The sequence below is a fragment of the Balaenoptera acutorostrata genome, chromosome 3, assembly GCF_949987535.1.
Source record: "Balaenoptera acutorostrata chromosome 3, mBalAcu1.1, whole genome shotgun sequence".
In the NCBI taxonomy this organism is placed as follows: Eukaryota; Metazoa; Chordata; class Mammalia; order Artiodactyla; family Balaenopteridae; genus Balaenoptera; species Balaenoptera acutorostrata.
The window spans coordinates 88372146-88394967 of NC_080066.1; the positions used below are offsets into that span (position 1 = coordinate 88372146).

At 41.3% G+C, this 22822-nt stretch overlaps 2 protein-coding genes across 2 annotated transcripts in view; one reads left to right on the forward strand and one right to left on the reverse strand.

The window, feature by feature from the left end:
• Window positions 1-7422: 7422 nt before the first annotated feature.
• On the reverse strand, window positions 7423-14804 carry LOC130707680 (uncharacterized). The gene is made up of 2 exons (XM_057543990.1): window positions 14502-14804; window positions 7423-7527 (listed from the first exon to the last, which is right to left on the reverse strand). The coding sequence occupies exons 1-2, from the start codon at window positions 14802-14804 to the stop codon at window positions 7516-7518; spliced, it is 315 nt and encodes a 104-aa protein (XP_057399973.1). The 3' UTR covers window positions 7423-7515.
• Window positions 14803-22822, forward strand: part of FBN1 (fibrillin 1) — a 254846-nt gene continuing 246826 nt past the window's right edge. The window contains exon 1 of the mRNA XM_007170445.3: window positions 14803-14966. Within this exon, the coding sequence (XP_007170507.2) occupies window positions 14803-14966 (164 nt within the window). The remainder of the gene's footprint in view (window positions 14967-22822) is intronic.

Here is a 22822-nt window from a genome sequence, read left to right on the forward strand (position 1 = left end):
CCTGTTTTGGTGCCACTCATTTCTGGATACTAATGGCCGGGGACATTTTCTGTGCTTGCTTTTATCTTATTCATCAGGGGTTGGCAAACTATGGCCTGTGCGGCAAATCTGCCCCCACTGTCTGTTTTTATGCGGCCTGCAGGCTAAGAATGGTTATTGCGTTTTCAAATTGTTGAAAAAACTTGAAGAATAGTAATATTTTGTTACATGTGAAAATTATATGGAATTCAAATTCAATGTCCATAAAGTTTTATTTTGGTCAATAAAATGCTTGCAGAAATTTGCTTTCTTTTGCCTCTCGGCCCACAAAACCTAAAATATTTAGTCTCTGTCACTGTATAGGAAGTTTGCTGACCCCTGCTACAGGCACTCAGTTCCTCCCTCCTGAGAGAGGGTGTTGCCCTTCAGGGAGGTCACCATTCTGACACTTTCTGGTTGCTTCTGCCGGGTCTACCGTGGTCTGGAGCACAGAGCTGGTGTTTGGTAAATGCTGTTGAATGGAGCTGAGAGGGAATGTGTTTTTAATTTGTGTTGGATACAATGTTATGTCCTTTCTTGCTATCCAGGCCTTTTCTTTATTCCCCTCTGCTGTTGGGTTGGTATCTGTTATGTCTGGTAGAAAAAATGACAGGGAATACCAGGGTGGGTCACAGAACTCATGGAAAACACGAATGAAGTGAGGTCTGGGAACCAGAGCTTTTGTTTTGGGTGGAGAGGAACTGTTTGCTTTGGGGGATTGAGGTAATGAAAGTTATTTCAATAACATAATTTAACAGTTGTACATGCTTTCTGCCAGAAGTACAGCTAGGCAAACCTCGCCCAGGGACCCCAACTGCAAAATGCAAAGGTTAAACACTGAATGAGTTCCCCTAACTGTTCAGCAGAACACAAAACTATACACACACCTTGGTTAGACTATGTAAAATATACCATATGGTCAAAGACTGGAGGGCAACTGAAAAAATACGATCGTTGTGTTAGGGTGGTAGGATTAAGGGAAAATACTTTTTAAAAAACTTTTCTTTAGTCGCTAAAATATTTCTATAATAAACAAAGCTTCTGAAAATGATTAAAATGAAAAAATTCTTTTAAAAAATTTATTCTTTTTTTATTGAAGCATAGTTGATTTACAAATCATGTTAGTTTCAGGTATACAATTAAAATGAAAAATTCTGTTCCTTCACTGCATGTAAAAATTTTTACCTGTTTCTTTTTTTCTCTTTTTCACCTTTCCCCCCCTCACAAAAACAGAATTTTACAGGGAAGTGGGAATTTCTTAGGATCCTGAGCATAAATACAGACACAAACATGTACAAATTTTCCCTAAAAGAAATATATATTTATGTCATTTTAGACTGTTCTCCATTAAACCTTAATCTCACTAAAACATTAAATGGGAAGAACATTACTAACCTCTCACTTAACACAGTACCTGCACAACCAAGGCTTAATCAATGGTAATTGTAACTGTAAGGCCCTCTTCCAATGCCCTAGACCTTGTGATTCTTCTAGGCAGAAATGGAATCTCCTTCATGGTTGAATCCTGAGTTTCTGACACAGTGTCTGGCATATAGTGCCTGGCTTTCAATTAAAATGGTTAAGTGAATAAAGAAACTAAGCAATAATTTTTAAAAAGGGAGGGAACATACGTGGAGGTACTCTGCTAGCAAGAAGGCAACTTAATTCTTTTTTAAAAAAAATTAATTATTTTTTATTGAAGTATAGTTGATTTCCAATGTTGTGTTAATTACTGCTGTATAGCAAAGTGACTCAGTTATACACATATATATATATATATATATACATTCTTTTTCATATTCTGTTTTTTACATCTGTGTGCTGTTTATTTACATAGATTATGTCTTCATTGCATTTAATATCTTTTTTCTTTTTGCTTTTCCTTTTTCTTTTTTTCTTTTTTTTAAACATCTTTATTGGAGTATAATTGCTTTACAATGGTGTGTTAGTTTCTGCTTTATAACAAAGTGAATCAGCTATACATATACATATATCCCCGTATCTCCTCCCTCTTGTGTCTGCCTCCCACTTTCCCTATCCCACCCCTCTAAGTGGTCACAAAGCACTGAGCTGATCTCCCTGTGCTATGCGGCAGCTTCCCACTAGCTATCTATTTTACATTTGCTAGTGTATATATGTCCATGCCACTCTCTCACTTCATCCCAGCTTACCCTTCCCCCTCCCTGTGTCCTCAAGTTCATTCTCTACATCTGCGTCTCTATTCCTGTCCTGCCCCTAGGTTCTTCAGAACCTTTTTTTTTTTTTTTAGATTCCATATGTATGTGTTAGCATACGGTATCTGTTTTTCTCTTTCTGACTTACTTTACTCTGTATGACAGACTCTAGGTCCATCCACCTCACTACAAATAACTGAATTTCGTTTCTTTTTATGGCTGAGTAATATTCCACTGTATATATGTGCCACATCTTCTTTATCCATTCATCTGTCGTTGGACACTTAGGTTGCTTCCATGTCCTGTCTATTGTAAATAGAGCTGCAATGAACTTTGTGGTACATGACTCCTTTTGAATTATGGTTTTCTCAGGGTATATGCCCAGTAATGGGATTGCTGGGTCATATGGTAGTTCTATTTTTAGTTTTTTAAGGAACCTGCATACTGTTCTCCATAGTGGCTGTATCAATTTACATTCCCACCAACAGTGGAAGAGGGTTCCCTTTTTCTCCACACCCTCTCCAGCATTTATTGTTTGTAGATTTTTGGATGATGGCCATTCTAACTGGTGTGAGGTGATACCTCATTGTAGTTTTGATTTGCATTTCTCTAATGATTAGTGATGTTGAGCATCCTTTCATGTGTTTGTTGGCAATCTGTATGTCTTCTTTGAAGAAATGTCTATTTAGGTCTTCTGCCCATTTTTGGATTGGGTTGTTTGTTTTGCTATTGAGCTGCATGAGCTGCTTGTAAATTTTGGAGATTAATCACTTGTTAGTTGCTTCGTTTGCAAATATTTTCTCCCATTCTGAGGCTTGTCTTTTTGTCTTATTTATGGTTTCCTTTGCTGTGCAAAGCTTTTGTTTCATTAGGTCCAATTTGTTTATTTATGTTTTTATTTCCATTTCTCTGGGAGGTGGGTCAAAAAGGATCTTGCTGTGATTTATGTCATAGAGTGTCCTGCCTATGTTTTCCTCTAAGAGTTTGATAGTGTCTGGCTTTACATTTAGGTCTTTAATCCATTTTGAGTTTATTTTTGTGTATGGTGTTCTAATTTTATTCTTTTACATGTAGCTGTCCAGTTTTCCCAGCACCACTTATTGAAGAGACTGTCTTTTCTCCATTGTATATTCTTGCCTCCTTTATCAAAAATAAGGTGACCATATGTGGTGGATTTATCTCTGGGCTTTCTATCCTGTTCCATTGATCTATATTTCTGTTTTTGTGCCAGTACCATACTGTCTTGATTACTATAGCTTTGTAGTATAGTCTGAAGTCCAGGAGCCTGATTCCTCCTTCTCCGTTTTTCTTTCTCAAGATTGCTTTGGCTATTTGGGGTCTTTTGTGTTTCCATACAAATTGTGAAATTTTTTGTTCTAGTTCTGTGAAAAATGCCATTGGTAGTTTGATAGAGATTGCACTGAATCTCTAGATTGCTTTGGGTAGTATAGTCATTTTCACAATATTTATTCTTCCAATCCAAGAACATGGTATATCTCTTCATCTGTTTGTATCATCTTTAATTTTTTTCATCAGTGTCTTATAGATTTCTGCATACAGGTCTTTTGTCTCCTTAAGTAGGTTTATTCCTAGGTATTTTATTCTTTCTGCTGCAATGGTAAATGGGAGTGTTTCCTTAATTTCTCTTTCACATTTTCATTATTAGTGTATAGGAATGCAAGAGATTTCTGTGCATTAATTTTGTATCCTGCTACTTTACCAAATTCATGGATTAGCTCTAGTAGTTTTCTGGTAGCATCATTAGGATTCTCTATGTATAGTATCATGTCATCTGCCAACAGTGACAGCTTTACTTCTTCTTTTCCAATTTGGATTCCTTTTATTTCTTTTTCTTCTCTGATTGCTGTAGCTAAAACTTCCAAAACTATGTTGAATAATAGTGGTGAGAGTGGACAACCTTGTCTTCTTCCTGATCTTAGAGGTAATGGTTTCAGTTTTTCACCATTGAGAATGATGTTGGCTGTGGGTTTGTCATATATGGCCTTTATTATGTTGAGGTAAGTTCCCTCTATGCCTACTTTCTGGAGGGTTTTTACCATAAATGGGTGTTGAATTTTGTCAAAAGCTTTTTCTGCATCAATTGAGATGATCATATGGTTTTTATCCTTCAGTTTGTTAATATGGTGTATCACATTGATTGCTTTCCATATATTGAAGAATCCTTGCATTCCTGGGATAAACCCCACTTGATCATGGTGTATGATCCTTTTAATGTGCTTTTGGATTCTGTTTGCTAGTATTTTGTTGAGGATTTTTGCATCTGTGTTCATCAGTGATATTGGCCTGTAGTTTTCTCTCTTTGTGCCATCTTTGTCTGGTTTTCGTATCAGGGTGATGGTGGCCTCGTAGAATGAGTTTGGGAGTGCTCCTCCCTCTGTCATATTTTGGAAGAGTTTGAGAAGGATAGGTGTTAGCTCTTCTCTATATGTTTGATAGAATTCGCCTGTGAAGCCATCTGGTCTTTGGCTTTTGTTTGTTGGAAGATTTTTAATCACAGTGTCAATTTCAGTGCTTGTGATTGGTCTGTTTATATTTTCTATTTCTTCCTGGTTCAGTCTCGGAAGGTTGTTCTCTTCTAAGAATTTGTCCATTTCTTCCAGGTTGTCCATTTTATTGGCATATAGTTGCTTGTAGTAATCTCTCATGGTCCTTTGTATTTCTGCAGTGTCAGTTGTAACTTCTACTTTTTCATTTCTAATTCTACTGATTTGAGTCTTCTCCCTTTTTTTCTTGATGAATCTGGATAATGGTTTATCAATTCTGTTATCTTCTCAAAGAACCAGCTTTTAGTTTTATTGATCTTTGCAATTGTTTCCTTCATTTCTTTTTCATTTATTTCTGATCTGGTCTTTATGATTTCTTTCCTTCTGCTAACTTTGGGGTTTTTTTGTTCTTGTTTCTCTAATTGCTTTAGGTGTAAGCCTATGTTGTTTATTTGAGGTGTTTCTTGTTTCTTGATGTAGGCTTGTATTGCTATAAACTTCCCTCTTAGAATGGCTTTTGCTGCATCCCATCAGTTTTGGGTTGTCGTGTTTTCATTGTTATTTGTTTCTAGGTATTTTTTGATTTCCTTTTTGATTTCTTAAGTGATGTCTTGGTTATTTAGTAGTGTGTTGTTTAGCCTCCACGTGTTTGTATTTTTTACAGATTTTTTCCTGTAATTGATATCTAGTCTCATAGCATTGTGGTCGGAAAAGATACTTGATACAATTTCAGTTTTCTTAAATTTACCAAGGCTTGATTTGTGACCCGAGATATGATCTATACTGGAGAATTTTCCATGAGTACTTGAGAAGAAAGTGTATTCTGTTGTTTTTGGATGAAATGTCCTATAAATATCAATTAAGTCCATCTTGTTTAATGTATCATTTAAAGCTTGTGTTTTCTTATTTATTTTCATTTTGGATGATCTGTCCATTGGTGAAAGTGGGGTGTTAAAGTCCCGTACTATGATTGTGTTACTGTCGATTTCCCCTTTTATGGCTGTTAGCATTTGCCTTATGTATTGAGGTGCTCCTATGTTGGGTGCATAAATGTTTACAATTGTTATGCCTTCTTCTTGGATTGATCCCTTGATCATTATGCAGTGTCCTTCTTTGTCTCTTGTAATGGTCTTTATTTTAAAGTCTATTTTGTGTGATATGAGAATTGCTACTCCAGCTTTCTTCTGATTTCCATTTGCATGGAATATCTTTTCTCATCCCCTCACTTTCAGTCTGTATGTGTCCCTAGGTCTGAAGTGGGTCTCTTGTAGACAGCATATATATGGGTCTTGTTTTTGTATCCATTCAGCCAGTCTGTGTCTTGGTTGGAGCATTTAATCCATTTACATTTAAGGTAGTTATTGATATGTATGTTCCTATTACCATTTTCTTAATTGTTTGGGGTTTGTTATTATAGGTCTTTTCTTTCTGTTGTGTTTCCCGCTCAGAGAATTTCCTTTAGCATTTGTTGTAGAGCTGGTTTGGTGGTGCTGAATTCTCTTAGCTTTTGCTTGTCTGTAATGGTTTTAATTTCTCTGTCGAATGTGAATGAGATCCTCGCTGCGTAGAGTAATCTTGGTTGTAGGTTTTTCCCTTTCATCACGTTAAATATGTCCTGCCACTCCCTTCTGGCTTGCAGCATTTCTGCTGAAAGATCGGTTGTTAACTTTATGGGGATTCCCTTGTATGTTATTTGTTGTTTTTCCCTTTCTGCTTTTAATATTTTTTCTTTGTATTTAATTTTTGATAGTTTGGTTAATATGTGTCTTCGTGTGTTTCTCTTTTCATTTATCGTATATGGGACTTCCTGCACTTCCTGGACTTGATTAACCCTTTCCTTTCCCACATTAGGGAAGTTTTCAAGTATAATCTCTTCAAATATTTTCTCAGTCCCTTTCTTTTTCTCTTCTTCTGGGACCCTTATAATTCGAATGTTGGTGCGTTTATTGTTGTCCCAGATATCTCTGAGACTGTCCTCAATTCATTTTATTCTTTCTTCTTTATTCTGCTCTGCGGTAGTTATTTCCACTACTTTGTCTTCCAGGTCACTTATCCGTTCTTCTGCCTCAGTTATTCTGCTCTTGATTCCTTCTAGAGAATTGTTAATTTCATTTATTGTGTTGTTTATCATTGTTTGTTTGCTCTTTAGTTCTTCTAGGTCCTTGTTAAATGTTTCTTGTATTTTTTCCATTCTATTTCCAAGATTTTAGATCATCTTTACTATCATTACTCTGAATTCTTTTTCAGGTAGACTGCCTATTTCCTCTTCATTTGTTTGTTCTGGTGCGTTTTTACCTTGCTCTTTCATCTGCTGTGTGTTTCTCTGTCTTCTCATTTTCCTTCATTTACTGTGTTAGGGGTCTTTTCGCAGGCTGCAGGTTCGTAGTTCCCATTGTTTTTGGTGTCTGCCCCCAGTGGCTAAGGTTGGTTCAATGGGTTGTGTAAGCTTCCTGGTGGAGGGGACTGGTACCTGTCTTCTGGTGGTTGAGGGTGGATCTTGCCTTTCTTGTGGGTCAGACTGTGTCTGGTGGTGTGTTTTTTGGGTGTCTGTGACTGTAGTATGATTTTAGGCAGCCTCTCTGCTAATGGGTGTGGTTTTGTTTCTGTCTTGCTAGTTGCTTGGCATAGGGTGTCCAGCACTGTAGCTTGCTGGTTGTTGAGTGGAGCTGGGTCTTAGCATTGAGATGGAGCTCTCTGGGAGAGCTTTAGCTGTTTGATATTACATGGAGCCGGTAGGTCTCTGGTGGGCCAATGTCCTGAACTCAGCTCTCCCACCTCAGAGGCACAGGCCTGACACCGGCCGGAGCATGAAGACCCTGTCAGCCACACAGCTCAGAAGAAAAGGGAGAAAAAAAAGAGGGAAAGAAAAATAATAAAAATAAAATATTGTTATTAAAATAAAAAACTTATTAAAAATAAAAAAAATCAAAGAGTAATTTGAAGACAGAGAGAGCAACCAAACCAAAAAACAAACACACCAATGATAACAAGTGCTAAAATATATACTAAAAAATAGCAAAAAACGAAAACAACAAAACAAAACAAAACTAAACTAAACAGACAGGCAGAACCCTAGGACAAACGGTAAAAGCAAAGCTATACAGACAAAATCACACAAAGAAGCATACACATACACACTCACAAGAGAAAAAGGAAAAATATATATATGTATATATTTAAAAAAGAAAAGGAAGAGAGCGACCAAGTCAATAGACAAATCTACCAATGATAATAACCTCTAAATACTAAACTAAGATAAACAAAAACCAGAAACAAATTAGATGCAGAAAGCAAACCCTAGGTCTACAGTTGCTCCCAAAGTCCACTGCCTCAATTTTGGGATGATTCGTTGTCTATTCAGGTATTCCAGAGATGCTGGGTACATCAAGTTGTTTGTGGAGATTTAATCTGCTGTTCCTGAGGCTGCTGGGAGAGATTTCCCTTTCTCTTCTTTGTTCGCACAGCTCCTGGGCTTCAGATTTTGATTTGGCCCCGCCTCTTCATGTAGGTCTCCTGAGGGCGTCTGTTCCCTTTTGGGAAGTCTGAGGTGTTCTGCCAGTGTTCAGTAGGTGTTCTGTAGGAGTTGTTCCACATGTACATGTATTTCTGATGTATTTGTGGGGAGGAAGGTGATCTCCACATCTTACTCCTCCGCCATCTTGAAGATCTCTCCATATTCTTTTCCTTTATGGTTTCACAGGATATTGAATATAGTTCCCCGTGCTATACAGTGGGACCTTGTTGTTTATCCATTCTATATATGCCAGTTTGCATCTGCTAATCCCAAACTCCCAATCCATCCCTCTCCCAACCCCGTCACCTTTGGCAACCACCAGTCTATTCTCTATGTCCGTGATTCTAGTTTTGTTTCATAGATAGGAGAAGGCAACTTAATTCTACCTTTAGTTCTTTTTCAAAGCCAAGTCCCATTCATTCATATCACATCCCAAGAGGGACTGATCGACACAGAAGCACAACCAGGCAATGTAACACACTAGGGCTTTGTCTATGGCTGGAGAGGTTTAGGTCTTTCCTTAACACACAGAGTGATAAGGAAGACGGGGTGAGGTTTTAAAGTTGCCGTCATATCATCATCTTGAAAGGAAGTTAATGCATTTATCTGTTCATTCAACAAATATTGTTTGAGCTCCTGTTATTCACAAGGAATTCTTCTATGTGTTGGGGATGTGAGAGGGGCTAGAAACTGAAGCAGAGAGGCAGAGAAGTTGACTACAGCAGCTTTTATGATCCCTTTGTTTCCTGGGAGATCTTAGTGACTGCAGCATGGAATAAATGGAGCTCTCACATAGGATGCAATGTAGGTTCGGATTGCAATGAAGCTCCAGGGGTGAAACCTTAGCTTCCCAGAAGACACCAGGGAAGTGTTATGGATACAGGGAATGGCTCCAGTGTACTGAAAACCAAGATCTTGAGTGAGATTTTATGGCAGATGGATGAGGTGATGAAATGAAAAGTACTTTTAACTTGTTGTCAAAAGCAAGGTTTTGAATCCAGCCCTGACTCCAGTTCTAGTTCTACGAATTTAAGCAAGTTTCTCAGTGTTTCCGAATGTGAGTTTATTCATCTATAAAACTGAGACAGAAATATTTTCCCTTATAAGTTTGTATTAGTTATCTATCCCTGTGTAATAGACTACCCTAATAATTAAGTGGCTTAAAACTATAGTGATACTGTATATTTATTCTGTGAATTCACTGGGCAATTTTTCTGCTGATCTGCTAGGATCACACATGTGGCTGCATTTAGTTCGTGGCTTGGTGAGGGTCTCAGATTAGCTGGGGCATACTTTTTCATCCTGAACTTCTCCAAGCCATGGCCATTTCAGGGCAGCATCTAAGAGGGTGAAGGAGGAAGCTGCAAGGTCTCTTAAGGCCTAGCCTTGGAAGTCACACAATGTCACTTCCACCATATTTCTATTGGTCACAGGAAGCCACAAGACCAGCTCAGATTCAAAGGGTTGGGAAATAGACTCCAGTTCTTGATGAAAGATGATAAGAAATATTGTGGCCTTATTTTTCAACCTCCTATAAAGTGCTGGTGAGGATTAAATGAGATTATCTATGTGAGGGCATTGTTTTTCTGCTATACGTATGTATGGTTTTTGGTAGCGTCATATATGCATTATACTTTTGTAACTGCAAAATTCTACAACACTCAGTCAAAAGCTAGTTTTTGATGATATAGCTGGTTGTATTATAAATGATCTATTTACCACCATCCATGGATCAATGGAGGGAATTAGGACTACATGAGCGTCAAGTTAACTCATTTCATAAAGAAATGTTTTAGTCCGTAGTGAATGGCTTAGTATCTGATTTTAGAGTATGCTTCTTATGCTCTTGGAAATGGTTTATCTCAATCAATTATAAATATCCTCAAAAGTTCTTGAGATGGTATAGGGAACACCTGGACATTTTGTGTGTGTGTGTGTGTGTGTGTGTGTGTGTCTGACAAACATACATGCTCCCAGTTTTTGGTCATAGTATTTCAGTCATTCTTTATAGAGTAACCCCTTTCCCATGACATGCATTCTTATTGGGACCATCCATCAGGATGCTCCATCAGTCTCTGGCCAGGACTGGGGGCAGCTTCCTTATGCTAGCTAGGCCAGTTGGACCCTAGCCTTTGAATCTGAACCCTGAGTGGGGTGGCAGAAGGATCCAATGATTGGCATCAATTCACCCAAATAGTATCACGCTGAAGAAGGTCTCCATTTGTTTCTGCTGCCTCTACCCAGACCTGCCTGCACTAGTCCCCATATAATTCCAACATCAGGGTCAATGAGCCCTCTTATAACCTGATAATACTTAAAGCAGTTTTTTTGCTTAAATTGTCTAGAGTTAGTTTTCTTGCTGGTAGATAGAGAAGCCTGCTGACACATGTATTTATTCAGGGGATATAAAGTGATGAGAATGGTCTTGAAGCTAAAATATCAGAAGATTCCAACTGATAAAACAACAGCCAACAAACTAGTTATCTTTTGGAACAGTTTCTAGGACACTGTACACATTTCCTTGAATAAGGAATGGGACCTTGGCCTTAAGGATCCATAATCCATCTAGGAAGAATAAGTACAGTGATTTAAAAAATAGTTTAGCACAACAATATAATAAATATGCCAATTATCAGTGCCCAACATAATGCTTGGCACATAGTAAGCATACTACAATTGTGTATTACAATTAATAAATTATTAAATGAATGATTCAGGTAATAAGTACAATGAAGTTTGAACAAGAGAGAGATATCATGAGCAAAAAGTCCTCATGAACAAGGAGGGATTTGAGCAGATTCTCTTAGGATGGGTGGAGTTTTTTGAAATGAAAAGGAGAAATAAGGGAATTCTAGCCCCATGGACTTATTTTGCAAAGAGTATGATAAGTTTAAAGAGAGGTGGCTCCTGAATCATCTGGCATCAAGAAAATCTTATTGCAAATACATAATTTTCTTCATTTGCTACTGAATTTTGGTACTGGTAGCACATTGCTCTAATATATGTCGATTGCCTAGATAATGGGTGTATTTCTTACATATTTGAAAGAAATCTCTTTCAGTAGTTATGTTTTCTCGCTCCAACACTATAGTTAAATCATGAGACTTATTGCCTAAAGAGGGGAATATATGGCCTAGGACTCCCACCCAGTATGAAGAGGAACTAGAAAGTCTCTCCTCTACTCGAGGAAGGGGCCAAGGAGAAAAAAGGAGGAAAAAAAAGGGCCAAAGCCTGAAGCAAGCATTTAATCTAAATCTCCTTTAGAGGTGAGACCCTGGAAGGCAGTTTAGGGTTAGGTTAGGAGGTAATAGAAATGTTCAGAAATGCTAGAAGGGGGGACTTGCAGGGAACCAGCGTTCACTCTTGGCTTCGTGGGCAAAAGCCTTAGAAAAGCCCTATGTTCAGCTGCTGCTGTCCAACACGTCACTGAGGGAGGACTCTAAGAGAGAGTACAGAGTGTCTCACACGCTGCTGGAGTGTAGAGAAAGCAGGCAGTTTCCGGATTCCCCAGAGGGTGCAGCACAGTCCAGAAAACTGGTGGGCAGGACAAGGCCTTTGTGGATCTCCAACGAAGCCCTGCTTCTCCTGAGCCGTGGTCCCTCTGCCCAGATTCTTTTCCCAGTCTGAACACCACCCTTACCTCTCCCTACCTGGGGAGCTTTTAAAAATGCCTGTGTCAAGGCTCCACTCGAGACTATTTAAGTCAGAACCTCCAGGGGTTGAGTCCTGGTGTCAGATTTTTTTTTCAAGTTCCCAGGTCATTCTACTGTATAGCCCGGGTTGAGAACCACTGCCCTAAGTAAAGTCTAGTCATGTGTTTGGATTTAAGTTAAACATCACTTCCTCAGGAAAGCCTTCCCTGGTCAGCCAAAACCTAGGTCAAGTACTCCGTTATATATCCTCCAAGCAAACAACCAGGACTTCTCCTTCTTGGCATTTAAAATTTGAGTCATCATTTGTCTCGAGTCTGCCTTTCCCTGTAGACTACTATGTGAGGGGAGAAACGTTTCTGCCTTGCTCACCCAGGAGCTTGGTTCAACCACACACCAACTGGGACACAGTTTGTGTTCAGTAAATGCCTCTTGAACAAAGGCTCGCCTTTACTCAACCATGGGTGTGTGATCAAGGCTCCAATTCATGAATCTGGTAAGAGAATTTTTGCAGGTGAGGACTCAAACTAGGCCACATACTTATAGGGCTGTGATTTTAAATGGGCTCCTATTTTTGACAGTTTCACTGTTTTTATCTTCGAGATCACGGTGTCATAACAGTTCGGCAGGCTCATCATCACCATTGCAACCCTGTGTGGTCAACATTACTATTCCTGTCTTGCAAGAGGAAAGAAGTTAAATAACTTGCCCAGGTCCCTATACCCTATTGTCTGGGCACAGATAATTGCAAATAAGGAAAACCCCTTTCAACAGGATTCCTGTTTGTTTGTGCTGCGCTCTTATTTCTGGCTTGACAGCTGGTGGGTACTCCACGGGGATTTTCTGGGGGTCTCCAGTACCAGTGCCTAGGGCCCAGAGTGTGATTTCCTGCCCTCCTACACCATTATAGGGTGCAGGCAACACGGGGCCTTAGCTATATAAGGATACCATAAATACTATATTCTCTAAAGTCACTGTGCCCTGCTTGTCCTGGAGAGGCAGGCTTGTGTGTGTGTGTGTGTGTGTGTGTGTGTGTGTGTGAGAGAGAGAGAGAGAGAGAGGGAGAGAGAGGGAGAGAGAGAGGTGGAGAGAGGGAGAGAGAGAGAGAGAGAATATGAATGTTTGGGGAGGTGAAATAGGGTCTAGGTTCGTCCAGGAGAAGCCCAATCTTAGCTGTGGGCTGGGGAAAAGGACCGCCCCTTCAATGCCTCCATCCCAAATCCCAGGTTCCAACATTCACAGGCCTCTGGGTCGTTATCCCACTCAGACTCTTGGAGCATCTTGGGTTCAGCCTGGGTGACTTGAACCAAGACCCAGAACCGCGCCTCGAGTGGGCTCTCGACGCCGGTGGCAGCGGCGGAGCCCCCTCCCCCGCTCGCACATCAGCCCCGGCCGCCGCCGCGCCCCCGCGGCGCCCTGCCCCGGCCTCCGGGCCTCCGGCCTCCGCTCTGTGCCCAGCCCGAGAGACGCAGTGAGGCGGCGCCGGGGAGACGCGGGCAAACGGGACGCGTCTCCTCTCTCGCCGGGGCCGCTGGGGCCTCCGAGCCGCCGTCTCCAGCGCGCGTTCTAGGTACAGGTGGCACAGCCTTCCGCGCCCGCAGGGCTTCCCAGGTCGCGGGGGAGGCTAATCTCGGGTCTAGATCTCCCAGCCGCAGAGCGGGTGAAACCGCTACTCGACTTCTTCCCATTCCCTCAACTCCTCACCCCAAAACGCGAAATCCCAGGCCGGGCAGGACCCGATCACCTCTGCCTCCTCCCACTGCGCTAATCCTGCGAGCGAGGGAGGCCCCCGCGCCGAGGCGGTGGCTGGCAAAGGGGAGTGGAAAGGGAGGATGGATGGGGCCGAGGGGTGGGGTGGTGATGAGGGGGATGTAGGAGGGGGTGTCATTTTCTTTTTCTTTCTTTTTTTAAAAAAAGTATTTCTCTCGCGAGAAACCGCTGCGCAGACGATACTTGAAGAGGTGGGGAAAGGAGGGGGCCGCGGGAGCCGCGGCAGAGACTGTGGGTGCCGCAGGCGGACAGGCGGCCACAGCTGGGACAGCTGCGGGCAGAGCGGGGCAGCGGCTGCCGCGGCCAGGACCAAGGAACAGCCGCCGCCGCCGCCTCGGGAGCCGGAGCCGCCACTTCTCCAGTGGGTGCAGCCGGGGTCCCGACAGGGGTCGGGCGGCCACCGGGGCTGGAGCTTCAGCCACGGCGGCTTTTGCGTTTGCGCCGCGCTGAGGGCAGGGACAGGGACTGGGGTGAGGGGCTGTCCCGGAACGTCCAGAGCTGGCGCTGGCCCTCCCCTGCCTGACAGCTTCCTGGCCCGGGGCTCCCGGTGCCGGGCTCGGCGTCAGATGCTCGGGGGGCGGTGGCAGTGCCCGGAGCCGGCCGGGGACGGCGCGGCGGGCTTCCAGCCCCGCGGCTTGGCGGAGAGGACAGGCTGGGGAGCTGGGGCGTCAGAGCGCGCATCGTGCGCAATTCGTGCTAGTAAAAAATAAACGCAGCGAGCTTGCCCCAGGGTTTAGAACTGCTCGGGACATGGGTACTTTGCGGCGCTTTTTTCAGGCAGCGCCCGGGAGGCCGAGGGGCTGGCTGGAGCCGCTGCCGCCGGGGGGCCTGGGCTTTTCAGCCAGCTGTGGACCAAACGGTCTTCACTTACCCAAAGTAACTGCGCCACGCGCAGGCGGCGCGCGGGTTGGGCTCGGGAATGGGGACCCCGAGGCTTCAGCATCCCGAAGCCCTGAATGTCTCCCCCGCTTCGGCGATTTGTCTGTTGCAGCTGGCAGGGGCCGCCTGAAGTGGGAGCAGCGCCTGGAGAAGGCGGGAGGAGCCCGGCCCGGGGGACGGGCGGCGGGAGAGCGGGACCCCGGCGGCGCGGCGCGCTCCAGGGCGCAGCGGCGGCCCCGGACCGAGCCCGGGGCGCGGCGAGAGGCGGCGGGAGCCGGCGGCCGCTCGACATCATGCGGCGAGGGGGGCTGCTGGAGGTCGCCCTGGGATTTACCGTGCTCTTAGCTTCCTACACGAGCCATGGGGCGGACGCCAATTTGGAGGCTGGGAACGTGAAGGAAACCAGAGCCAGCCGGGCCAAGAGAAGAGGCGGCGGAGGACACGACGCGCTTAAAGGGTAATGGAACGGGCCAGCTCCTTGGGTGTGGGTGTCCCCTCCCTCTTCTCCCGAGTATCAAGATCCAGAGGAACTGACAGGGTCGATTCTGGACAGTAGAAGGATCCTTGACAAGACCTCCTGGGGGCACCTTAGAGATGCAAGGGTTATCCAGTTCTCGCCGCGTTTGTGGCTAAACCACCTTGCCTGTACGCTTTAAGGATTTCTGCCCCAGAGGAGAGGTCATGGCTAAAAGGAATCTTGGGCCATTGTCGAGGCTGATTTTGGGAGGCGAGAAGGGTTCTTTGAGGAAGAAGGGGAGGAGCTGCGACTGGGAAGAGGGGCAGCCCAACCTTTCCCTTCATACTAATTCCGGTTGTGTTTAGGGAAAGTACTTGCCTCGTGGGCATCTTTGTAGATGCTCTGTTTGTAAGGGAGCAAGGAAAGAAAGGAGTTTCAGGGACAGACAGTCAGAGAAGACACATAGTTAATGGTTGGTTCTCCTCTAAGTTATGCTTGTTAAAATTAGGGACTGAGTTTTCCTTTCAGATGTCTACACTGGAAGCAGAGCAGGGCAAGTGTTTCTGAGAAGTTGTTTTGCGGTTGTTAGAAGCTCTTTATTTCATCCGGGCAGTAATGCTGCTGTGGCTGGCCTTGAAGGAGTGTTTTTAACCTGTCGTGTGTGTTACTCAGATGCAACTGAGCATTTCACCAGCTTCTCATACCCCTATTACAGAAAATGTTTCAGCAGAAAATATTTAAATCAGGCAGGTTGACTCTGTAAGGATGGCCAGTTCCCTGAATTGAAGAAGGGTGGGAGTACCCTTCCCTTAAAATTGTTCAAATTGAAAGGGAAGTATCTCTTTCTGAGAGTGTTTAAATTCAAGCCTCTGGAGAAGCAGCAGGATGGATTATAAATGACCCATTTTGTCCCCTTGGAGGATCCTGTAATGAACCTAGACAGTAAATACACAGAGGTTTCTATTAAGTTCTTACGATTCTCATTGCTGCTCTTTTTTGAGTAGTTGTGTAGTTTGATTATATGACCCTGAGTGACCAAGTAATGGTGTCCACTTGGATATGTGGCTGGACATTTCACGTATTCTTTTTTGTTATGGGCTGTTTTTATTATATATATGTAGTGAAATTTGTGTTTGTATGGCCCAAGTATGGGAAGGAAAAAGTACAGTAAACCGAACGGACCAGTTTTTGAGTCCTGCTCTAGATCTGGGACAACATGATTGTCAGAGCCAAGCACTTAGGCCGTGGTGAAATATGCATGATTTTCTGACCCTAGGAAATAGTTATGATTAACTTAGTTCTATCTTGGCCTTTGTGGAAAATAAATCACGGATTCCAACAGTGCTGGAAAGGAAATTTGCTTATCATGTTAAGCCTGATACTGATCAGGCAGCAGACGTGTCTTGCCCTGTGTGCACGGCCCATGGCCAGTTCAGTAGATGGACTGAAACTGATTTTCACCCGTTCTGAAAAGGACCTGATTTAGCCTAGCATTTTTCCTTCAAAAAATATATTTCTGCCATATATATTATCTTAATAGCTAAGCTCGATGGCATTGCTCCCATAGAGAGAGAGGAAGTAGGAGTTTAATTCTGTGGATGAAGGTCTGCAGGGAGACATTAGGCCTAGCCAGACATTTGTCTCGTCTCTATGTGCTATCACCAACCAGCATGTTTCCTCGGGAGGCCCTAACTCAACGTGAAAACAGAAACTAAGCCTTACTTTGTTGCTTAACAGGCTGTCCATGCTTTTACTCACACCAGCACTTAGTTCTCCTGGGTTTTACATTTTTTTAAGATTATAAAGAAACACTTCTCTGTGTTATAGTATTTGGTCACTAACGTGGACGTTACCTTATTGCAAACTCTTCATAAAGCCTTCCCCAAAACATGGTATTAATAGACCAGTAATTATGAGTGTTCCTAATTCTCATGTTATCTATGAGATTTTGCATACATATGAAAAGTTTAACAAATAATTATAATTAACCTTTATAGCATAACAATATATATTAATATGCTATAATAATGAACCTTTATAATATAAAGGTTTTTATTTTTATAGTTCTTATGTTATCTAAAATGTTATATGTATATATGTATTATATACATATACTTGGGGTAAAAAATAAAAATTTAAAAGGATATACAATTAAAAATATTTAATTGTAAATACCTCTCAGACACCATTGTCTTATGTATTTTTCTAGAGATAGTATAAAACATATCCAAATATATATATATAATATATATGTATATATATACACACACAGATAGATATGTGTGTGTATCCTTTTTAATGCATGGAATATACCATACATACTGTTCAAACCTTGCTTACTCTTATATATCTTTAGTGCATCCATCTATCAACTCATAGGGATCTACTTCGTGCATTCTCTTGGCATATAGAATCCCATAATGTGGCTGGAACATTTCCCTAATGATGGCTCTTTAGATTATATTAAATTTTTTGCTGTTACCAACCTTCTTCTACTTGCATGTTTGTGTACATGTGAATATTTATATGTAGTATAAGTTAATAAAGGAAAATAGAATTGCTGGATCAAAGGTTTACCCATAAGTTTTAAACAAATGCCAATTTTGATCTTAAATTTGAATAGCCTTTAAGATGTATTCTCTCTGCTTATTGCTATTACAGTCTCACATGAATAAGTCTTTTAACCACACCGTGCTGTATACATCATCAGGAAGAGCAGTTGTGTGTTCCATTTTTCCAGTTATTGCTTAAAACTTCTACTTTTGCTAGTTAAAATATTACCAGCTTCAGAACTAACCTCTCTGACTACAGTAAAACCTGTTTACCATTTTGATGCACAGTTTATGAAGTGAAAGTGATTTGTAACCCCTAAGTCCGCCTGATGCCCAGTTGGTGGCAGCAACTTTCAGCACCTCACTAATATCTTCTCCAGGTAAAAGGTGCTTTAAACTCATCAGTGTCTTCCGTGCGTTGGCCTGGGCTCTCCTACAAATTACTGCCTTCTTCTCTTTCTCTGATGTGACAGGTGACCACAGAATTTGCCTGGGTATTCTTCTTCTTGGGATATGTATTCCTTTCCTGTCAGCTCCTTTGCGTCCCAGACTAGGGACCCGCGTGGTTTTTCCCTCTTTGGGTGTGTAGTCCTAGCCTGTCTTTCTCTCCTCCCATCCTGTTGCAGGTGTTCTTTTTTTTTTTTTCCCTTCTCACTGGGCAGCAGACGTTGTTCCACAGTGGAAACTTAAGCATCCTCAAGTTTCTTCCCAGCTTTCGCTGTGTTTTCTTAGAGTAAATCGCCAATTTCTGTTTCTACAGGAAATCCTTTTTTTAGTGGAATGAGTGTGGTCCCCAGTCACTCTGAAAAAATTGCATTTCTCTGTATTTTGAAATGAGAGTTTTGCAAGTTTCAAAAACGTTTTCAAGTAATAAATGTATAGTAGTTTTTGTTTGCCTGGGCACTGCTTAACATGTGTGAGATGACTTTATGAGAAATAATAAAATCCTAGCTTTATTGTTTGAATTTTAGTTCAGAAGAATTTTTCTCAGCTAAATTCTTAACTTCTGTGATTAGGCAAAAAGTGTGGGAGACAATCTAATTTAAAAAAAACACATAACTCTACTTGAATAGCAGTACTTATGCACCATTTATTTATGTTTGCCTTATTGCTTTAGCTCCCAAATAAGGAAATATTACAGTTTCCCATCAAAGGGAAAAATTCTTTAGAGTGAAACCTCCTTTGCCCAAATCTCTGATAAGATGGACTGAGAACGTCTATGCTTATTGCCTGGCTTATAAGTGTATGAGACTGGTTGTATTTCACACAATTTGTCCCCTTGTGCATGATTCCTTTTGGTCTTTGTTTATTTGTTTATTTTTTTCCAGGGGTCTTGTTACAGAAATACACATGGAACAGTTCATACACAGGATAGATTATGTGATGACAAATTCAGAGGGATTAATTACACAGACGTCTGTTATTAAAATAAAGAACTTTAGCAAGGCACACAGAAAAAGTTCTGTAGACTTCATAAAGTCCATTTTACTTTATAAAGAAGACTTTAAGACTTCATCCGAAGTCAGATAGGCTAATAATTAAATATGGGGAAAAACTCCTGCAGTGCTATGGTTTGTCATTTCATTTACTGAATAGATTAAGCTAAAATATTGCAACACCATTAAAAAAAGATATTCTTAAATAAAAGGTTTCAGCAATTCCACATTTTAAACAAGAAGATGGAGACAAAATATTTATTTATGGGATTTCTTTTGTAATATTTAAGACACAGAGATTATTTACAAAAATGCATAAGTTGTTGGTGTCACAAATTAATTTAAACATATTGATACATCAAGTTATAGTGAAATGAGGTTAGGGATGATGGAAATGGCAGTGCAGACATCCCTACAAGCTTATTTGGAATTTTTTTTAAAAATAGTGAAACATTCCTCTGTCTTCTTGTATAGCAGGTACTTTAAAAGATTATAGTATTATGCTACTGACTCTAATCAAGCCAAATGCTGAACAAATTATTAGGATACTCACACATAATTTGTTTGCTTTTTCCTGCAATGAACCAAACAATAAGCCTAACCAATTTCTGAATTTTAGCCTTAATTTTCAAGGTGAAAATAAGATTTAAAAAACGTTTTCTTGAAAGAGAAATAAACTGTATTAACAATTTCTTTGTGTCTAGAAACTAACCCAACAAATAGGCCTATTCTAGAAACTTAGAATTTTGTTCCATGAAATTTTTAAAGAAAGCTGAAATCAGTAACATATCAGGCCTGAGTTATATGGCAGGCATATGAGAGTTTAATATTTCAAGTTTGTTAAGCTTGATTTTCCCATTAGATTGTAAAATCATCAAAAGCAAGAATCCTGTCATAAGCATTGTAACACTAACTTGTCAAAGCTGGGATTCAAAGAATTCATTAATTCAAGAAGCCTTGATTGAATGCTATGTTGAATTTAGCTTTGTGGAATGCCAGAGACATAGCACCCACAGCCTGGAGAGGCTTAATATTTGGTAGGAGAATCAGATGCATTACAAAAATCAGGAGACAGCAGAAAGGTATGAAAGGACATGGGATCTAGGAGCAAGTAAAAAATAAATAATAATAACATTTGTAGCAGTGGTAGGTGACGATTAGATGGCATTTAGGTACCAGGCACTCCTCTCAGTGTTTTGCATATTATAGCTCATTCTATGCTCAGAACATCTCTATAAGGTGAGTCCTTTTATTACCTTCCCTTTACAGCTGTGAGAGCTGAGGTACGCAAAGGTTAAGTTTTAAAGACAAATTCTTAATATTAAATTTTCTTTCTCCATTAATTTTAGTTATGGTTTTGGTTTTCATTCCTCTGGACAAAAATGCAGTACTAAGACTTTGGTAAAATTCCACTTAAAATTCCTAATATTCCTTCATGCTAGTTCACAAATCCCAGGTATAGTTAATAACATAGTAATATAATATTTTGTCAAACAAGAAACTTTGATACTTCTGCAAAGACACTAATAAAACACAGAAGGACTTATAGAGTGTCTGAGCTGTGGGGTCTTTGGATAGCATGTGTATTTTAGTATTATACCTTGAACTTTTATTGAGTGTGGTAGGTAACCATCACAGGCACCCTCCGTCTGCATTGCCCATGGTTCTGAGCTGGAGACGTTCCTCATTATGTCATTCAGAATCTCTTGCTGTCATGTTCCACATGTGGAACTTCTTTCAGAATAGAGTTGCAAGAGATGTTTCTCTTTCCAGGGGAAACTGGTGTGTGTCTTAAGTTTTCATCAATATGATGAGCTATTTAATTCTTTCTGTGTCATTTTTCACCTTGGTTGTATCCTATGGGAAAGAATAGCAAGCTCTGGTATATCACTCACTATTGCACTGTACATATATTATTCATTTAATACACAGCTCCTTTATGAGGAAGATTCTACCTACTTGCCCATTTAACAGATGAGGAAACTGAGGGATGCAGTTTTTCAGTAATTTTAGTTATTCCTCCAGGGACATAAACTAGTAAGAGATAGAGTTGGGGAATCTGGCTTCCTAGTGAGTGCTCTTAACCAATATATTTTAATGATTCTCAATTACAATAAATCCTATATGTGGTAACTTTCTTTCTTCCACATTCTTGATACCTTCATTTCACCAGAATCTTCTACCATTGCTGTGGAGAAAGACTCAATGTTTATCGAAGGCAGATATAGTCCCTATGACTAGGGACGCATCATTGTGGGAACGGGATTTTTCAGAAAAGACTTCACAGTGAAAGTCTGTCAGGGGTCAGCAAACCGTGGACCAGACTGCCTGTTTTATAAATAAAATTGTATTGAAACAAAGCCATGCCCATTTGTTTACGCTTTATCTATGTCTGCTTTCACACGTAGTGGCAGAGTGAGAGTAGTTGTGACAGACAGTAGGGCACTGCAAAACTGAATTATTTGCTGCTTGGCCCTTTACAGAAAAGGTTAGCTAATCTCTGGTCTATGTGATAAATAAGTGACTATTTAGTAGTACTGAGAACTTCTTGAAGGTTCAGTTTTTGTTTGTTTTATCACTAGGTATACCTAGGAACTGGGCACATGGTAAGAATTCAGTAGACAATTTTTGAATGTCTGACCGATTTGATTGATTGACTGGGTAAGGTAAATTATATATATATTAGAGCTTGGAGGAAGTATAGGAGAGAAATAAGGAAACATTTGAGTGAAAAAGGCATGAAACAAAAAGGATATAAGGTGTTTGGGATTGAGGGACATTGAGTATGATGGGCAGGGTTTGCACTGCATGGCTTCTGGGGGGGCACGGTTCATAGTGTAGCCTATGCAAGTAGTGCCCCCTGAAGGTGTGCAGCATGCAACCGTGTGTGTCTGTCCATAGATTGGGGTGGGAGAGGGACTAAAGGACACATGATGCTACTATCTGATTGTTGTGAAAGCTGAGGATGGTGAGCTAGTAAAGGATTCTAAGATGGGAACACGATCCGATCTCTGCCACTCTGGCCAAAGTGTCAAAGGTATATGGTTTAGCGAGTAGGGAGACTAGAGGCAGGGAGATTTGGGAGGCTGATATAGGAGTCGAGTAATGGTGAGAGTGGGTGATGGCCAGAGCAACAGCAGTGGAGGGGGTGAAGAGGAGGCTTGAGTGGCAGCATAAGCAGTCCTTGACCACTTGGTTGTGAGAGGCAAAGCCGAGGAGGCACCTAGGGTGCTCCCACGTCCATATACATTGAAACTCATTATATGTAAAAACATTATAGCATCATTAATGAGAAACTAAAGAGAGACAAAGTCATTCCTAGTCCCTCTACTACAAGGAAACAAGCTATCTTTGTTTGTGAGTGTTTTGGTTATCTTATTGCTATGTAACAAATTACCCCAAATGTAGTGGCTTAAAGCAACAATAATTTTATTATTTCTTATGATTCTGGAGGGCAGGAATTTGGACAGGACACAGTGGGGAGTCTTGTCTCTGCTTCCCACAATGTCTGTTGGGTCTAGAAGGAGTAAGATGACTTCTCCACATGTGTTTCTGGTTCTGTGATCATGGACTGGCACCTGCAGCCCTGTTTACTTTGGTGTGGTTGGTCCAAATGGATGGACAGAGGAAGGGACGAAAGGAAGCAGAGAGCCACTCGTCTGGCTCTGCTGGGGGCCTTACAGGTTTTAAAGCTATCTCCTATGTGATCTCCTGCCTAGGCCTGCCCCTGGGGATGGGGCCACTGAGTGTCTTCTTGCCAATGGGGAAACTGAGCCCCAGGTGCCGCTACCAGGCCTTGTTCAGGGTAAGTGTCTGTTGGGGCTGGATCTTGAACAATAGCCTCTTGATCTCTGGTCACATGTTTTAA

What these genes read in the sequence shown, in the direction of transcription:
- LOC130707680 (XM_057543990.1), bottom strand. Translation starts at nt 14,804, where the DNA reads ATGATGTCGAGCGGCCGCCGGCTCCCGCCGCCTCTCGCCGCGCCCCGG.